Below are 18,476 nucleotides of genomic sequence, written 5' to 3'. Positions count from 1 at the left end.
ATGTGGCGAAGATTTGATGGGACTGTGATATGTGCTGATAGCATGACTAGATAAACTTAATGGAGCCCAAGACTTTGACCAGCACAGCTTGCCAACCAAGTGCTGCGATCCAGTTTCAGTCTGGCCCGGTGCCTGACTGCACACTCTCACATGTCCTCCAAATGAAATGGATCATTTCATCATGTGGCCCAACAAGTGTAGCAGCAGTCTCCCATGCTCTTAAGCGACCGGCGAGGGAGATCCATCACCTTCTCGGTCCCGCTTGGCCAGTCGGAGGCCATCACGAGGCCACGCGACATTAAATTGCTATTTGGTGCTTCGTGTAGGGATGGGGAAAATCCCGGGATGGTTCACGCCGTGGACAAAAATTGGGAGAAATGTTCAGATTTTGCTGGGGAAAAAAAATTTGGTAAACAACCTAAGGAGACCAACAAAAGGTTATGTTACAAGTAGTTAATGGGCCTGATAACATGATAAGCTGTCCACTGTAGTAACAACTGTCCATGAAAGGGTTAACATAAAAACAGTTCAGTGAAAAACAGTCGGACTGTAAATCAATACATTAAAAAAAAGCACTTAGGATCATAATCAAAGAGTATTAATTAACTATAATGAGCACATGCTAGTATTTGAAAAGATAAATAAGAATAAAAATGCAATTTAAAAAAATATTTGATACATTTATGTAATTAGACTGCTCAACACATTTTTACATGTTTTTTTTTAATTCAGAGACAGAAATAAACGTTAAGATGAATTTTAGTGGAGAAATGCAAAGATCTCCAAAACTTTTTTTGAAAGCAGCGTCAAAAATACGTGAAGGGACACAATGTCATATCTGATTCAAATTTGTAGTTGACCAGTGTTATTTATCTTTAGATACAGTCCCACAAAAATATTTGGGGGGTTTATAATTTGGAATATTCAAGTATTTTATATGTGCATTCAATTAATTATTTCACAAACAATTTATCTTGTTCACGTGTTGTCACTCAAAACTGAGCATCGCTGGAATTGTAAGGGCAGATTTTTCAAAAATATGTATTTGGATCTTATAAGATAGTAAGTACAAATACATCAATTTTCATATTTCTTTTTTTTTTTAATTCTTACCCTCGTTATTGGACTAAATCATAGAGCAAAATCTGTATACCATAACATTTATATTTTTCCATTGCGTGGTGGTCAAATAGCCACCATCAGTGACATTCGGAAGGAAAAAAAAAGTTGCTCTCCATCACCTGCGTCCTAATGGGGATGGTTTCCTGATAAACAGGCCAGAAGTTGCAGCTCTGCACAATGGAATCTCCCCTTTTCCTCTGCTCTCACTTCCTGGCCTCAGTGGAACATTTGGGATTTTTTTTCCCTCATTAAAATACGTGACAGTTGCCACACCAACAGTATGGTGACACATGACGGCCAAATACGTGACAGCAAATACAAAGGCAATGGAAGCAATCACACAATTGGATAGATCCCCGCTTTGCTGCATTTGATTGGGTAGAAGCATTAAAATGGCCCGTGTGACGGATGTTTCGAGTCAGTGTGGCATCCACGTACAATTTATTAATGGCTGTGTCAACAATTCTACAAGAATTTTCCACAAACGTTTTTTTAGCCGCGGACCGACAATCGTCATCCAACGTGGCCGGCACATCATCTCCGTCTTTTCCAAGAAACTGTTTTTGGCCAAATTTGTATTTGAAAACATACGGCACCCTCAAAAAGTTCAGGATCTTGGGTTATTTTGGGTAAAAATTCAAAATGAAAGAAATTGGGACACCCTCTATTACTTTTTGAAAGTCTTATATTGATACTTGGACTGATCTCTAACAAGGTGTCAAAAAATAAAATAATGCGATTCTATAGTCAATGAATGAATGAATGAACTACGCGAAGCAGTTTGAGACTCATTTTTGTCCCAATGCAAATCAAAGATTTGTGTCAGAAAAGTTTCAGGAATGGTGTCACGACAAAATATGCCTTCTAAGTAATCCCTTCGAGTGTATACTTGAGTACAATTTTGCAGCCTTCTCGGGCATGACGGCGTGGACTCCTGGAAGCATTCTTAGTCATCATATTCACCTTGATGTCTCCTTCTACGCTAGGAACTGTCAGATGCTCAGGACATTGTGAGCAGGTATGTTGGCATAGTGTAGCGGCCCTGAGCTGTTGTGCCACAACTCTTAGGGAAAGGGGAAAACTCTGTAGTTTTTACTTTGGATTTGGAATATCTCTCTCAACCCCCCCCCCCCCCCCTGCCCCTCTCTCTCAAGTTGGTGACGGTGTTGGTGTTGATGAGGACCTGGACCTGGGTGCAGATTCGGCGCAATCCAACTCATCCACGCTGGGCAGGCTGGGCATCGGTCGCTCGCCGCCATCCGGGGTGATCCGGGGGGTGGGGAAAGACATGCTCAGCGGAGTGATGGATATCACATTGAGGCACGGGTCGGAATTCTCAGACTCTGTCCTTTCTGTGGTCTCAGTCATGGTTGTGCCCACTGCGGACCAAGCAGAGGTACAAATTACTCGCCGGTGGGTGACTGTGTACAAAAATATTTCTAAAGTCGGGAAATGAGGCACTTGAGTTGGTTCTGTATCTATTACTGTATGTATTAAGTGTAACGGTCAAAAGGCGAGTTAAATGACTTCATACATGGTTACTTAGGCGAGTATGCTGGTTATACTATACCGGATGTGTTTACTATGAAAGTGGTTTGTTGGTGGTTGCATGGACTATTTCAACCACCGAAAAACAGCAATGTAACATGGCTTCATGTTCGCGCACATTCCAGATGTGTGGCACTAATACTCCCTTATACTTTCCATGATCAATGTTTGTGACTTAAGCGTTTTCTTTCAAAACCGTTTCGAGACTCTACGTCAGTCGAGTACCATAAATACAACAAGTCCAACACGTCAGAGCGAAGGGAGGCTTTATGCGACTCGTGGGCTGCACCTGTCCTCGGTTCCTTCACCTCGTGCCCTCAAAGTATCAGCGAGTGTCCCTGTGCGGGTCGCTCATGGGGCTTATTGTTTTTCCGCCTGACTGATGCGGATACCGTGCTGTGAAATGTGCAACGGCAGCTGTTGGTGAGAGAGCATGCGGTCGGGGAGGGGAAGGGAAGAAGTGTGTGTGTGCATGTGTGTGTGTGGGGGTGGGGGGGCGGCAGCAGACCCTCACTCACTCACTCTGAAGCCCCCCCCCCCCCCCCCCTGCTAGATAGAATGTCAGGTCAGCAGCCATGCTGCGACGAGGAATGTGCATGAGCTGAAACTGGCAGCGTTTTCAGGCTGGGACTACGTGTGCCCTGTTGGAAAACACGCTGCTTCGTCAGCATCTCAAGGAGATGTCGGTTGACTTTTTCTTGGGCTTGTTTTGGTGATGCCCTCGCGGAAGAAGCAAAGTGAGGGGCGGGTGGGATTAGGTTGGTAGGTAGATGTCAATGATGTGCGATGCTTTGGATCACGAGCGGTTCCTTTCAGCACGAGGGGGATGAATGAAGAGTGAGAGCGGAGAGCGGGAGAGCGCGGAGAAAAGATGTGGTATGCTTTGGAACAGGAGCTGGTCCTTTGAAAGGATGGATTAATGAATAGATGGGCAGAGAGAGAAATAGATAATTATAGAAAGAAAAAGCAAATACAAAAAAAGGGCGTTGTTTCGTGGCTTAATCATTTTACGCAACTATTTGACATAATTTGGGTTATTTTTGGCCCTGTTTGGAGTTAGAGAGGGTGGAATGTCCAAGGCTGTCCGCACAAAGATATAAAGACAAACTCTCTCTCTCTCTCACACACGCGCGCGCGCGCACACACACACACACACACACACACACACACACACACACACACACACACACACACACACACACACACTTCTTGTTCTCCTGCATGTACCCAGCCCCCACCCTCGTTCCGTCTCTCAGTTGCAGACCCAAAAACACGCCGAGCCCTGCAGACATTTCCTCTCTTCTTGGCTTGTCGTCTTTCTGCGCCTTTCTTTCCCTCCCTTCATCTCTGCCCTCATTGGCAACGCCATCTCCTCCACGCATGCTCATCCTTTGGATCCTTTCGGCCGGCGAGCCACGTCAAGCTGAGAATGCGCTGGACAAGGCTAGACTCGCATCTACTCTAGCGGGTTTCCGAGGAGCTTGTCCTCTTTACGGAACGCTGGCCATGAGTTAACGTGCTCAATGCCTTTCCTCTCACCTCGTTTCTCTATCCGAGCCCAGAATTCCGAGACGGCCTTGGGAATGTCCCGGGTCACCCTCAGGTTCATTTGCCACTGGCGCAGCTCCTGCACATGAGGCTGCGCCCTGACCTACATAAAACACAAACGCATCCCATCATCATCATCACCAACACATAATATATATATTTATACATATAGGACTTGAGACTAATTTTAAAAAAAAACATTATCCATATTTTTATTTTTCTGAGGGGCATCAAAAATGCTTTCCATTGATGTACTGTATCGATTACGGAAATTGGGTAATATTTGGTGAAAGTATGTTCATTTAAAGTTGGTTACCGAAATGCACTGCATACTCGCACTGACCAGAAATCAATGGATTGAACTCCACTTTTATTTCCCATAACAGGACCCTTATAATCCCAAATGTTCTTAGATACAAGCCCATAAAAACTTAAATACTTCAATAAACTCCTCTTTCAATGGAAACATTGCTAGATACAACAGTAGGTTGCCCTCGTACAGCATCAAACCACCACAACGCTCGAAATGTTTCCTTATGATGCAAGCTGACAGGTGTTTTATGACCAAATGGGTCATAAAACACCAATGTACCGTTAAATGTTTCTATTACAGTTTGATTCCACAGTGATAAATTCTATTTCTAGTCTTAATACAGTGAGGAATGCTGAAATGGTATTTAAAAATGCCCTGTATAGTTAATTAAATGACATGAGGCAAATTAGTTCATATTCACCCGATGGGATAACTGTCCCAGAAAGAATCTTGTTTGGCTTTGGAGTGTCTACCACTTCAGTTATTCTTCGCAGGCTGCTTCTGTAGGCCGATGGGGATTACCAAAAAAAAAAAAACCACAACGGCACAGGCACCGAGAGAAAAGAATCCGGTGCGATGAGTCACACGCAAGGGAGCGCATTCCGACTTCAAAAGCCACCAAAGTGCGACTCTCGCAGCCTTTTGTTTGCCGCAAAGCTCCCTGGGACTCTGTTCAAATCTGCCGGCCTGCGTCGATGCCTTCACTCAACACAGTCAGCCGGACAGCGGTTAACTTTTGGCTGACACACACTGTCGCCATCCAAGTGAGACACGCGCGCAACCTTTTTCCTGCAGACAAAAAAAGCCATTGATTGACTTTTATCAGCCAGTACAGACAAGGGCTGAACAATTCTGAAAAATAATCTCATTAGGGTCCCCCTCACCCCTTCGTTCACCATGACGACGTCACTATTTTCTAGCAACTACGTGTATTGAAATGCAGAGCCTACAGGGGGTCCATGCGTGCATTTAGCGGATTTCCTGCATGAACGTGTCTGCACGTGGGCCGTCTATTCAAACGATTCACGTACGATGGCAAGTGATTCATTCAGCCGGAAACGCAGACCTACTTCTGCTGTTGACTCCACAGCAAACTGGGTGACACAGTATGCGTGTGTGTGTGTGTGTGTGTGTATGTGTGTGTGTGTGTGTGTGTGTGTGTGTGTGTGTGTGTGTCACTCTCATCTCTTTTCGCCCTTATGTCAAGTGGAATCACGACTCACGCCGGCCCACTTTTTTTGACAGTGAAACACCTCTATAACGAAACCTACATGGGTGAAAATACCCCCTAGTGTGACAAAACACTATTCCCACTTTCCTGCCCCCATACAACGAAAAAAAACCCTGTTGTGTTCTACGAAATATTTTTTTCTGCTCTTGCCTCGCGATGAGATTCATTACAACGAAGTCGAATCCGACAGCGATCAAGCTGTTTCGTTCGGAAACGGCAACAGCAACCACCACATGCGCAGTAGTCCAGGAAGTATTTGTTATTGTTAGTTTCAGACGCAGCAAGAACGTTGCATTGCTAAAATGGCTACAAAACGGACCTTTGGATGTCAAGCAGCTAAGACAAGAAGAGCTCTGACGCTGGAAGAGAGGGTAAAAGTGAACAAAATGAAAGACGGAGGAAGCAAAATAAGACGTTTTCCAAGAAATCGATATAAGTGAAAGCGAATGCTGACTGTAAATTTCTCAATTTCTTTCCCTTTTTTTCTTTCTACACTGACTATATGAAGTGTCAAATAAGTGTATGCTCATACTTATGCACTATTGGAATAAAAATAAAGAGTACACATACGTTTGTGTGTGCGTATACACATTCGTTTGTGTGTGTGTGTGTGTTTACATCTGAGATCAAATTTGCTACAGTGAAAACCCCCTGTTGTGAAAAATTTCTTGCTGCAAACATGATTTCGTTGTAGAGGAGTTTCACTGTAAATGTCGCACGATGAGCGCACTCCAACAATTTATCTCACCCAGTGAATGAATGTGGAATTTTAAAGTCCATGTAAAGTGAAATTCCAAATCCCTTTGAAATTTGACCCACCATAGAGATGGGTAATGTCAAACAATTATTTTGTTATGTAAAATGCTGCTTCTAATTGTGAGAAGAAAAATAACGGAGCCATTTTCTCTGCCCTCAAACAATGCCGGTGTACGCTGAATGCGCAGAAGCCACGCCCCGTTCATCTGTCAATGAAAATACGCCTTCCACGTCCTGAAGAAATTAGAAGCCACTTTGTCGAGCATCTTTCTTCTGCCTACAGATAAGCACTTTTCGAGCCGGTAAAACATACCCACCTAAAGCATCCGGTGGCTGCAATATATACCACTGGCTCACCACAACAACAAGGCGCTCTAAAGAAAGCATGAAGCCCTTCAACATATGCTGGATGTCAAGTCAAGACTTCAAAAAAAATCATCAAATAAATCTGTACTCACTCCTGGCTCTTGCTCGTATTACATACGTAGTAACAAATCTATGAATTGACTTGAAAGGGTGTTTAAAAGTCTTCCAGGGGGAATTTTCTTCTCTAGGGGGACTCAAACTTGAGCCACATGAGTTGTAACGTTAATTTTACTGCACTGATCTATTTATTATTAAATACATGCATGGGGCTTAAAAATCAAATGATGCTTACAGTAGCTTGTTTGGTGAACGCTAACGCAACATTTGCTCAGTGCGGCACCTCATTTATTTGTTTATATCCGTTTTCACGCAAAAACAAACCCAACACCCCTGAACGTTTAGGCAGTCTGTTGGCAGAAAAATAAACCGCCCACATTTTCAACATATCTATGATTACGTTTCGCTTCTCAATTGCAAAAAGCAACGACAGCCACGTGACTCGGTGCCCCACGTGAAATGCTTCGGGAAGCCGAGAGCTAAACCCCGACTGCTTTCTCCCACATCCTTTGCATTATTAAAGGCTTTACATAATTTCTTTGCTGACAACTTCTTTTTCTATTTTTTCCCTCCCCCTGCCTGCATGTTTCGGGTCTGCGGCCATTACTCCTGTTAGAATCCCTCGGGTGGGTGGGAACAAATTCGGAACGAATAGCTTGAAAGTTGCCATCATGACACTGACTGGACGTCATGTGTGCTTGACGCAATGGAGGCCGTACTGTGTGACGCCTGTTTACTGCACAGTGACAAGTCGGGCTCAGCTGACTGTCCCCCCCGAGCCTGAGAGCTCTGAGCCATCAGCGGAGAGTGTGTGTCTGTGTTTGTTCGTGTGTGTGTGTGTGTGTGTGTGTGTATACATATGTGTGTGTGCATTACAGTCGCAGGCATGCATGGATGGATGAATGGATTAGCGAGCGGTGTTAAGGCACACAGTGTAAAGACGATTACGTAATACTTTGAGACCCCCGCAACCCTGGGTAGAGTTTGACAGTCGCAGGGACAACAGACAATCGCATTAAGCGTGAGCTTGTTTTCTGCTCGTATACACTCTGTGCAATGTTTTGATGCAGATGCACGCATGCACGCGCACGCACACACACAATGCAGTCAAAGCTGCGTCACACGGCTTATATAACAGACGAGAGAGTGTAATAGTGCGCGTGAGCGTGTGTGCATGCATGGAAAGGGGGGGGGGCAATAATCCTCATTCTGTCAAAAAATATTTACTGTTAAAAATAGAGGAGTGATACAATCAGGAATGTGTGTGCATATTTCCGTCTGCAAAATGGTCTTTGAGGCACTTTTACACCCCCCCCCGGGACACAACGTTAGGCACACTTGCACTATGGGATGGGAGCCGGTACAAGAGCCTTACCAAAGATGGTGTCTGAGGCAAAAATATTTCACGTTCAATAGATATGAGGGTGGCCCGGTGATCCAGTGTTTAGCGCGTCGACCTCACAGTGCAGAGGTCGTGGGTTTGATCTCGGCTCTGGCCTTCCTGTGTGGAGTTTGCATGTTCTCCCCGGGCCTGCGTGGGTTTTCTCTGGGTACTCCGATTTCCTCCCACATTCCAAAAGCATGCATAGCAGCCTGATTGAACACTCTAAATTGTCCCTAGGTGTGAGTGTGGGCGTGGATGGTTGTTTGTCTCTGTGTGCCCTGCGATTGGCTGGCAACCGATTCAGGGTGTCCCCCGCCTACTGCCCGAAGACGGCTGGAATAGGCCCCAGCACCCCCTGCGACCCTTGTGAGGATAAAGCGGTTCGGAAAATGATTGGATTTGAATAGAATTGATTGTGGATTACTTCATTGGACATTGTGCTGCTCCTTCTGGAGTGTGCATCTTAGCCACTTGGGGTCAGTTTAATACACCCATATGGGTAGACAGTAAATGCAGATGGTCACTAGTTACTCCGCTGCAAACTGCAATAATATTGGTTATTCATTGCAGAGGATAAAGAATGTGTCTGTGAGTACTGTCATTCAATGGTGCCTTGAGATATGAGTGACGCAACTTATAAGGTTTTGGAGATACCGATTTTTGTTGTTGTTGCTGTTTTGCGTTAACTTGTAAGCAAAGATTTTAGATAACACTGTATGGTGGCAGTGAACTCTATGCACAGCAAGCAGCAGTTGAATGCTGTCAAACAACATAACAACATAAAAGAAATTAATAAATAAATAAAATAATTAATTATCGGTTTTGTATTTCAAACAACCACATGTTGCCTTCCGCTCGTTTATTACCAATGCACAATGCAAAACACAACAGACGGATAGCATCGATCGTGACATTGTTTCAACAGTTGAACACACAGTGCATTAAGGCTTGTAGAAAGACAATATAATGATAATTGGAGAGCATATATTTTTAAAAAATGTTTTTCTACTTTTGTCACGGTTGTGAAACTATTTTCTCCGTTTAGGTCTGCGTGACTGCATTATACTGCCCTCAGGTGGCCGAGTCGCACACACCAGAATGAGCTACAATGAATTAATCACAACACACAAATTGTTTAATTATTTACATTCTGTTTAATGATAGTATTCCAGTATGTTTAATGAGGACACTATAATAGAATTCTATTTTCCTTCTTAAGACACACATTTACGGGAGTTGGGTTTTGAGGAGAAGCTGGAGTGGATTCATGGCTCGTCCATACATTTCAGTGGAGAAAGATGCTTTGCGATACCAGCGCGGTCAGATAATCGATTAAACTCGTATCCTGTTTATTCCTGGACCTGGAGTGCAACTAATCTAGTCCTTTGCCCCCCCCCCCCCCCAAACCCATCCCCACTCCTTGGTAAGCATCAGCTTAGAAACAGCTCAGCTCTCAATAATTAATACCTCCTTGACGGCGTCAATCAAAACAGAACATTGATAGCTTCGGACAGACCCCCATTTCCCTGATTTTGTGGCCACAAGACAGATTTAGTTAGTTTGTTAATATAGTAATTGGTTGCATCCAAAAATGATCACATGCTTTTTGCAAAGGCACAATGTGACAAATGTGCATGATCACACACGCCCACATGCAAATGCGCACTGAGTCAGTGTATGCCCAAAATATCTTGTGTATCTTAAATAAGTTATGATCCTCTTGTGTCCCCAAAGACTCCAAAAGACACAGACAACCCTGCAGACTATCAGTGCTGCGTTCAAGGCCTCCACGTGAAATAGAATGACTTACTAGTAAAGTTTGTTACACTACTAGTAACACTTTTGGCCTCCTAGCGGATACAGAAATTTCAGTAAGTAGTGGCAGGTGGCAGTGAAGACAAATGCAATTATTCTACTGGTATGCCCTAGTGCAGGGGCGTCTATTACGTTGATCGCGATCGACCAGTAGATCAAGGACTGGTCCCAAGTCGATCCAAGGGGTGTAGAGGGGAAAGAAAACAAATTGTGTCTCTGTGTATGTTCGTAATATATATTTTTTGTGTTAATGCACACTGCACGCTAATCAATCTATCAGTCTCACTTTCACAAAAAATATTTAAAAAAGAAAATAAAATAAAGCAGGTCATCTTTAACCTACGGTGACTTGTGACCGCGTCACCGGAAGTTGTTAGCGCTCAGCAGTCTGCAGTTGCAGCTTGTGATCAGAGCTGTTGCGCTATATCTTTTGTCGTTAGCGTTATTCTCATTCAGAGTTTGTTTTGTACAATTCACCGTGGGGGCGGGCAAAGAATGGGAATCTGGAGGGCCGAGAGAAGCATTTTAAAACGGTACGCGTGAGCTACGATCATTAACAGGCTGCCAAAGTGCATCGCATGCCTCAGCTTCAGGTTATTGCTCATCATGGCATGTGTGTGTACGTGTGTACGTGCGTGCGTGCGCATGCGCGGTAACGGGTCGATCGCGGGAGGTTGGTTGATCGAAAAGTAGATCTTCGGTCAAAAAAGTCTGGGCAGCCCTGCCCTAGTGGTTATTGTGCCCTACTAGTACCCTTAATCATTTGAGCAATTCTTTGATATCCTTGATTGGCACCTTAAAGTCAGTGTACTAGTTCGCACTTTTTCCTCACTTGTAAGATAACGTGTGAATAAAGAGGCAAAATTGTGCACTAGTTGACAACACAGGAAGACAATAGCCAGAATCCAACCCGGCACTGAGTGGCGGGCCGTGCATTTCAACCTTAGGCCTTCAGTAACGTCACATACAGTACATACACAATAGAATAGGCTCGTCAAGCAGCACTTAATTTCAGGAGCATTTAAAACCATCAAGTATGCATTCACAATTAAGAGCAGGACACTAAATTTACAGATATTGTCAAAAATAAAAAGATGATTTAAAAATACTAAATAAAATGCCACCCAAATTACGCTGTGTGATCTTAAACAAGTGTCCAATAAATTGCGCAATGTCGCACTGTCATATAAGACACCAACCAAACAATAACAAAACAAATTATTCTTTGAAAATAAAGTAAACAACAGATCATTTGCATTTTGAAAATCGGCGATACAACAGCAAATAACTGAAAATGTTGAGCAGCTGAGATTGAACGAACTTTTGTGCACGAATTTGACTACAATGCGCCATTATAAATTGCAGGTGAGCAGATTTGATACATTTTTGTATCTTTGTCATTTTATTTCGTTACCATTAATTTAATACAAACGAAATAAAATGACAAGAAGAAATGTAAAATAAAATTCATTTACTCACCAATGTAGTGCCTGTTCACTGAGCTGCAGATCTACGCGAGTGTCCCCAAACGTTTTTAAACGTACCGTCGCTTGTAAGTGCCCAGCCGTGCTCTGATGTTTCCTTGCTGCCTTGGTAAAACAACTTAAATGGGTAAATCCAGTGTGGCTCCAAACACCAAATCGGTCCGTTGCAAGCAATCGGCATTCCCAGCAGTACAATTTGCAGCGTTTCTCAGAGGCTGTGAGCCACGGTTCATAATTGCTCGTCTGAAAATGACGGACAAACCCTTTTCCTTGCTGGGACAGGCTAGCTAGCGCAGGAGTTGGGTGACCTCTTCGCACAATATCCAGCTTTTCGTGGAAGGCCTGTCTTGAAAATTGTGTGGAAAGTAGTTCTGCAACCAGATCAACGTCTTCTCCTTCGGCCATTTTGGGTTAAAATGCAGTGATAGCGCAAGCAGGCGCTAATCCAATCTTTTTTCTTTTTTTTAAGAATCTTTATTGAACAAGTCACAGTAAACAGAAAAGGCGCTAATCCAATCACCGAACGCGCACGGCCAGTCTCGATGTAAGGCCTTCTAGGTGGCCCTAGTACGCAGACGAGGCACTCGTGATCTGATTGGCTATTGCAACCTGACTGTGCCCGTTCACTCACAGCGCACAGGGGCCTGCTCTGTTTCATCTGAAGGCCCCGAGCAAGTTTAATTTACCTGGCAACACAAGCTAGCTGAAATATGATTGGTTAAACCCTCATAATAAATAAGTTATTTATCGAGTGGCTTTCAATGTTATTTTAAATAACATTGAAACACTAAGTGGAAATAATATGACGTAAAGAATACAGAGAATAATTTTGTTTACATATTTATGAAAATAAAATAACATAAATTAATGCTATTCTCAGAACTCAGAAAAGTAAATTTATGAAATTTACTTTTCTGAGAATGTTTAGGCCAGCAGAGAAGGCCTTGCTGGCCCTGACGGAAACGCCACTGCCGGCACTACTGCACTGTGACGTGTGAACGAGTCACCACATCATATCACACAATTTCATATACGCCACCAAATCAAACCACATCATATCATGTGGATGTTTTATGCATGCTGTGGCTTTTTGAAGAAATGCCACGCTGTAGCATGTAGCCTACAAGTATATTCGAACGTACCGGCCAGTACGTTTCAACGTTTTGAATACGTTTCAATACGTTTAAACGCACTGAGGAATACCTTTGAGCGTATTTGGCCGTCGAAATATTTTACTCCAAACGTACGTACCTGCAGGACCAGTGTGCAACTATCATTCAACCACAAACCCAAGGCGCCCTCTGCTGGTCATGCACCGGTAGTGCAAAGTGGATTTGATTCTCTACGGCAGGGGTGCCCAAACGTTTTGGACCGAAGATCTACTTTTCGATCAACTAACCTCACGGGATCTACCGTTACCGGCACGCGCGCGCACACGCACACGCACACGCACACACACACACACACACACACACACACACACACACGCACGCAAAGAAACGCATGCACGCCATGATGAGAAACAGCCTGAAACTGAGGCAGGCGATGCACTTTTGCAGCCTGTTAACTGTCGTAGCTCACATGTACCGTTTTAAAGTGCTTCCCTGGGCCCTCCTAGGTTCATATTCTTTGCCCGTGCCCTCGGTGAATTGTACACGAAGCAAACTCTGAATGAGAATAATGTCGATAAAAGATAGAGCGCAACAGCTCTGATCACAAGCTGCAATTGCAGACTGAGCAAAAACAAGAGCAAACAACTTCCGGTAACGTCATCACGCGCATAAATTCAAGATTTACCTGCTTTATTTTATTTTTTAAATATTTATTTTGTGAAAAGGAGACTGATAGGATAATTATGGTGCAGCGTACATTAACACAATAAAATATATTACTAACATATACAAAGACACACAAATGGTTGGGGGGTTTTTTTCTCCTCGACACTCTTCGGATCTAGTTGGGACCTGTTTTAGATCTACCGGTAGATCAGGATCGACGTAATGGGCACCCCTGCTCTACGGCTACGCTCTCGATTGCTGGGAGAAAATTTTGCACGTTCGCCCTGTGTATGTTTTGTTATCATCTCTAAATTGTACATGGGTGTGAATGTTTGTCTCTATGAGACCTGTACCAAGCCTATTTCCCTTAACGCTTGGAGGACATTTTGAATGGATTTTGTACCTTGTAGCCCCTCCAGAAGGATTGGATGATCAAAGCAGCCTGCTCGTCACTCAGCTGCAGGAAGAGCGGGATAGGAGGCCTTGGACTGACAACGTAGGGGGGAAAAAACAAACAAACAAGCAAGTGATTTGTATCGAAAAACACAATGTGGGTGAAAATTAATCAGGTTCAACAATATTCACCTTATGTGATGATCATCAACAAGACAAATGTTCTTTGAAAATTGCACTCACTGCATGCTGAGCCAGGCTCTGACAAATGGGATGTTGTTGAATTGTCGGGGGGGCTGTCCTTGTCTGCGGGGGTTGTGACTGGCAAAGAGAGAGAGTAGGAGCAGATGGAAACAACCAACCAATCTTGGACTCCGTCGAAAAGTTCCGAGGTGAGACGGCTGTTCATTATTGAAGGACACGATTGAAATCTTTGGCCTCGTAACAATATGACATGACTGAGTCCATGAGACTTACTTGTAGAGCCACTCCACCAGGAAGTCAATGGGGTTGAACGTTATTACTTTCTTCTGAAACACAACGTAAATACATTGGGTGCATGCTGGCAAAGCATTAGAACAATTTTTAAAATTCTTTTTAACAGAAGTTGGGCGAGGCCATTCTAAATTGCGTTCATATAATAAACAGGTCAAATGAATGGATGGAAAATAACATACAATGATGCCATTGTGAATTGCCTCTTGTTAATCAAAATGATCAGGAAAAGTAGAGGGGTGGAAATTAAAAAATAATAATCAATGGTATAAATGGTGGAATATGGATTGGAGGAAAATAAAAAATTAAAAGTTGACTGAATCCATAACAAAATAAAATAAAGCGGTGCTCCTGGGAATTGGCAACAACAGCTGTTGACCCTGCGACCCGACCCCAGATAAATGGTAAAAAATGGATGGATGGCTAATTGGAGGAATTGAACATCTTCGTCAAAGGTTTTGCCTTTGGGAATAGTCTTAATAAAATAAACAAATCAAATTCAATTGAAGAAAAATGGGAAAAGTGGCACAAAGTGAACGACTTGAAAAGGAAACAAAATAAACAGCGACGCCATTGGGAATTTCCTCCATTTAAAAAAATCAAAAGGAAAATAGTAGGAAGTTGAAATCAAATTTGATTCAACTTTAAGTGTGACTCATTTTAGCCATGTTAGAGTAAAAAGTACACTGTGAGTTGTGCTTGTTCTCTCGCCACCAACCACACTGGGGGGGGGGGGGGGGGGTGTCAAACAATTCTACATTTGCAAAGAAACCAATTGTCAGATGCATACTGCATACCTGCAGACAGCCTTGCCTCTCGGCTTCTTTCAGTACAGCCTCAAGTGCAGGCACCAGCACAGGGAAGAGCTTCTCCTCCATGTACTGCGTGACAGGATCTGATGCGCACAATCGTAATGAGGATACTGAGCTGGTTTAAGCAAACAGATGACAAAGTTGTCTTACGCTGAAACGGTTGCGGACAGAAAGGAGGGTGAGCTCTTTTTTTGTGGCTTAGAGGAGGATGGACTCCAAACACGGAGAAACCGGCGTGGGCAGGGTGGTGGAGAAGCGGGTCCAGGTCCAACAATAGTGCATTCTCCTCCTCCTCGTCATCCTCCAGCAACACCTGCGCTTAGTGCACAATCTTCAATGTCAGCGAAATCAAGATTTGCCACCCAGAACACTATCAGATGCATCTGGCTACATTTGTAAATTCAATTGTATTATTTGTTCCGTGAAATTGGATTAGATTATTCCCAACAGTTCATTCTCTTAATTTTTCTAGCATTTCTCTTGGCTATGCTGCTTCCAGTCTGTGGATGTTCGATTTTTTTTCTTTTTTTTAGGTGAGGGGGATTACATTTCAGCCTGTACATGTTGCCATGTCAACATAATCTGCCCAGAATGAGTAGCGCAGGCTCAATTTACTCAACTAAATTAGCCAGGAGTGTTTTTCCCAAGCGTGGTCCATTCGTGGACGTGCTACACAGGCTCCCTCTAGCGGTAGGCGAAATAATAATACTGTAGTAGAATTTAATACAGCATAAAGAAAATATCCAAACAAAGTACAATCAAAAATTAGAGAGACGTTCTTGTAGCTACGCATAAAACCTTAGTAAAAATCCAGTCTTGTTGTTTTTACAGTGACTTGGAATGAAGTACAATGCATTTGCATTTGAAATCTGTCCAAGCAAGAGAGAAAAAGAGGCAGGAAAATGATTCGGCTGTGGACATTCTTACCTTGCCAGAGGTGTGTGAGGAGCCGCTGTCTTTGGAGGGCTCCGAACAGGTCCCAACTGGACATGGAGGACACGGCAGTCCTGCTTCAAAGTCTCCAAAGACACACATGAAGACAACCACTGTTTTTAAACTCCTTTCGTAGGTTCCCCATTAATAGTGTTAGCTTGATGCATCAACCCATACGCACACACGTCATAAAAATGGAAACATAATCATCCATCTTATTTTTCTCATCAGTGGTTATTTATATCTTACTTCACATAAAGCAACTGCACAGACATTATTCCAGGATAAGAAAAGAGAGAGCGGTGTGATCTTACCGGCACAAACTTCCTCCCAAAGGGACTTTTTGGAAATTCGTGAGGACTCCTCGGCTGGGTAGCTACTCATTTTTTTCTTTTGGAACTCCACAGTGTTGTGAGGTACAATTTGGGCAAAAAATGGCCTTTCCACTCGCTACTCCAGTGAACACGAGCGATGTAAATAATCTGGACTAAAAACGGCTGTTTATTGCCCGGGGTCGCTTTCACGACGGACTCGAGTGTGTTGTTGCCAAGTGGTTGCTATGCAATCGGTCGTTGCTAAGGAAGTGCAGCCAAATCACTTCCGGTGGTTTAATGACATACGCTGCATCTTGTCTCTTATTCGTTCACCTCGTCACTCCTCCTGAATTTCATGTCTTAAGTCAGTGATTCTTAACCTTGTTAGAGGTACCGAACTTTTTCAATTGTGCACAAAATGAACCAGCCAGTGATGGCCAAGCGGGCGTGTCATAACTAATTGACATGTTGAGTCGTGTGTGTCTTAACCTCCGTGGCAGAGGCTCCGTCGAACCCCTGAGACTGATTCACCGAACCCCTAGGGTTCGATCGAACCCAGGTTAAGAACCACTGTTTAAAGCAGAGGCTTGAAACGAGGGAATAAGCGAAGGAAGCACCTCGTTCACGTGACCACTAGAGGGCCCCCAAGGACAATTAACAGAGAACAGAGGCACCAGTATAATTATGGAAGAGCAGAGTCGCAGAAGAAAAATGGATTAAGGTCGTTTGTTTTGATTAAAGATTTTAATTTTTAAACAGTTTTGACCCAATTATCCTATTTAACATTTGTTTGGGTTTTTTTTACCGTTTTTTGCCACCTTGTTTCAAATCCCTCTATTCAGTAACATTTTATACTGTAGCTATAAGACTTGTTGTTGTTGGACTTCAAAAATGCACTCAGGTGCTCGTGTACATACACGCACAGCAAAGACTCTGTGGAACCACATCCAGCCCGGGCTAAGTTTACCTACCCACCTGTCGAGATCAACATTGCTCTTAAAATATTAAAATTGGGAAGGAAAAAAAACCTCTGCAGTCTGATTAAATTGTGCTGCACATAAAAGAGAAATTAAAAAAGAGTTCTGAAAGGTAAAATAACTCTTAAAGATAAAATGCATGAAATTGGATTGGATTGGATACAACTTTATTGTCAAATGTGCTGTATGTACAGCACAGATGAAATTTCTTCCCTCTCAAGACAACATAAAATGTATTGAATTCAAAAGTTAAACACAACCGATCTGTACTTAGGGAGTGAAACTTTTACATACCACTAAAGGGAGTAGCAAGTTCCAGGTTTCCCACCACACCTGAAAGTGTTTTTTTTCTTAAAGAACTGGAAATTTCTGATTCTGCCAGAGCTGTGGGCCTGTGACAATAGCCTGGAAAAGTGCATTGATTGATTGATTGATTGCCATTTCTGGGTCTGGCCAGAGTCCTCGCGTGTTTACGGAAATGCTACTCTTGCGCAGTCCTTTTCTTAACACCATGTGACGATTTCATCTTGAGCGCTGTTGCAAACAAGAAAATAATATGTCTTTCATTCATTTTGTGCCTGCGGGGGGGACGGAGTTGTTTTGAAAGAATGTCCCACTGGGATATCATTACCCTTGAGAACATTAAGAGGATGCTGTGAACATCTCAATTAAAAAGAACATAAACATAAGCAGATATTTAAATCATGGTATATTTATATTAATTGGTTGAGAGAACAGGCGTTTTTATTCCCCAGAGGGCTCATTTAATTTCTTTTCCAATCGAGAAATTGGCTTGTGTTATTTAAACATCGCTTTCACGTAGCAGACACTCTTCACGGGACTCTCTGGGGAATCTATAGTATATGGCTCTTCTTAACGCTAAAAAAAATGAAGACGGTCAGTCAATAAAAGAGATGAGGGGAAAAAAAATACAACTAACTAATGGCTTGAAGGCTACTAACGTCCCATGAGAGCACTTGATCTGGCTCACAAACAAACAAAGCCTTAAAAGGAAGAGTTACCCAAGAATTTTAAAAAAGCCTCAAAGAGGACACACCGATAGCGATTCAAATGATTCTTTCTGTTACTCAGACGGTCGGTCTGCTGATGATTGCATTTTAGCTTATGTTCGGCCCTGTGGGGGTTTTCT

The 18,476-nt window shown here is 43.1% G+C and overlaps 1 protein-coding gene across 1 annotated transcript; it reads right to left on the bottom strand.

The window, feature by feature from the left end:
* Positions 1 to 771: 771 nt before the first annotated feature.
* Positions 772 to 16,586, bottom strand: iqck (IQ motif containing K). Its single transcript, XM_086133937.1, has 9 exons — positions 16,350 to 16,586; positions 16,030 to 16,121; positions 15,253 to 15,415; positions 15,088 to 15,185; positions 14,273 to 14,325; positions 14,039 to 14,116; positions 13,806 to 13,890; positions 4,210 to 4,321; positions 772 to 2,501 (listed from the first exon to the last, which is right to left on the bottom strand). Exons 1-9 carry the CDS (start codon positions 16,417 to 16,419, stop codon positions 2,272 to 2,274), a joined length of 981 nt encoding a protein of 326 aa, XP_085990063.1. The 5' UTR covers positions 16,420 to 16,586; the 3' UTR covers positions 772 to 2,271.
* Positions 16,587 to 18,476: the final 1,890 nt, after the last annotated feature.

This window comes from Hippocampus guttulatus, chromosome 16 (genome assembly GCF_054856545.1).
Source record: "Hippocampus guttulatus isolate MCC_2025c chromosome 16, RoL_Hgut_1.0, whole genome shotgun sequence".
NCBI classification, from domain to species: domain Eukaryota; kingdom Metazoa; phylum Chordata; class Actinopteri; order Syngnathiformes; family Syngnathidae; genus Hippocampus; species Hippocampus guttulatus.
The sequence above is the reverse complement of the archived record's forward strand: the minus strand, read 5'-3'. Positions and strand labels throughout refer to the sequence as shown.

Excerpts from the sequence above, each read along its gene's own strand:
- iqck (XM_086133937.1), bottom strand. The coding sequence starts at position 16,419 with ATGAGTAGCTACCCAGCCGAGGAGTCCTCACGAATTTCCAAAAAGTCC. Across the intron at positions 15,416-16,029 it reads CCTCACACACCTCTGGCAAG|GTGTTGCTGGAGGATGACGA; the intron begins GTAAGAATGTCC and ends CACTAAGCGCAG. Across the intron at positions 15,186-15,252 it reads CTGTCCGCAACCGTTTCAGC|ATCCTGTCACGCAGTACATG; the intron begins GTAAGACAACTT and ends TGTGCGCATCAG.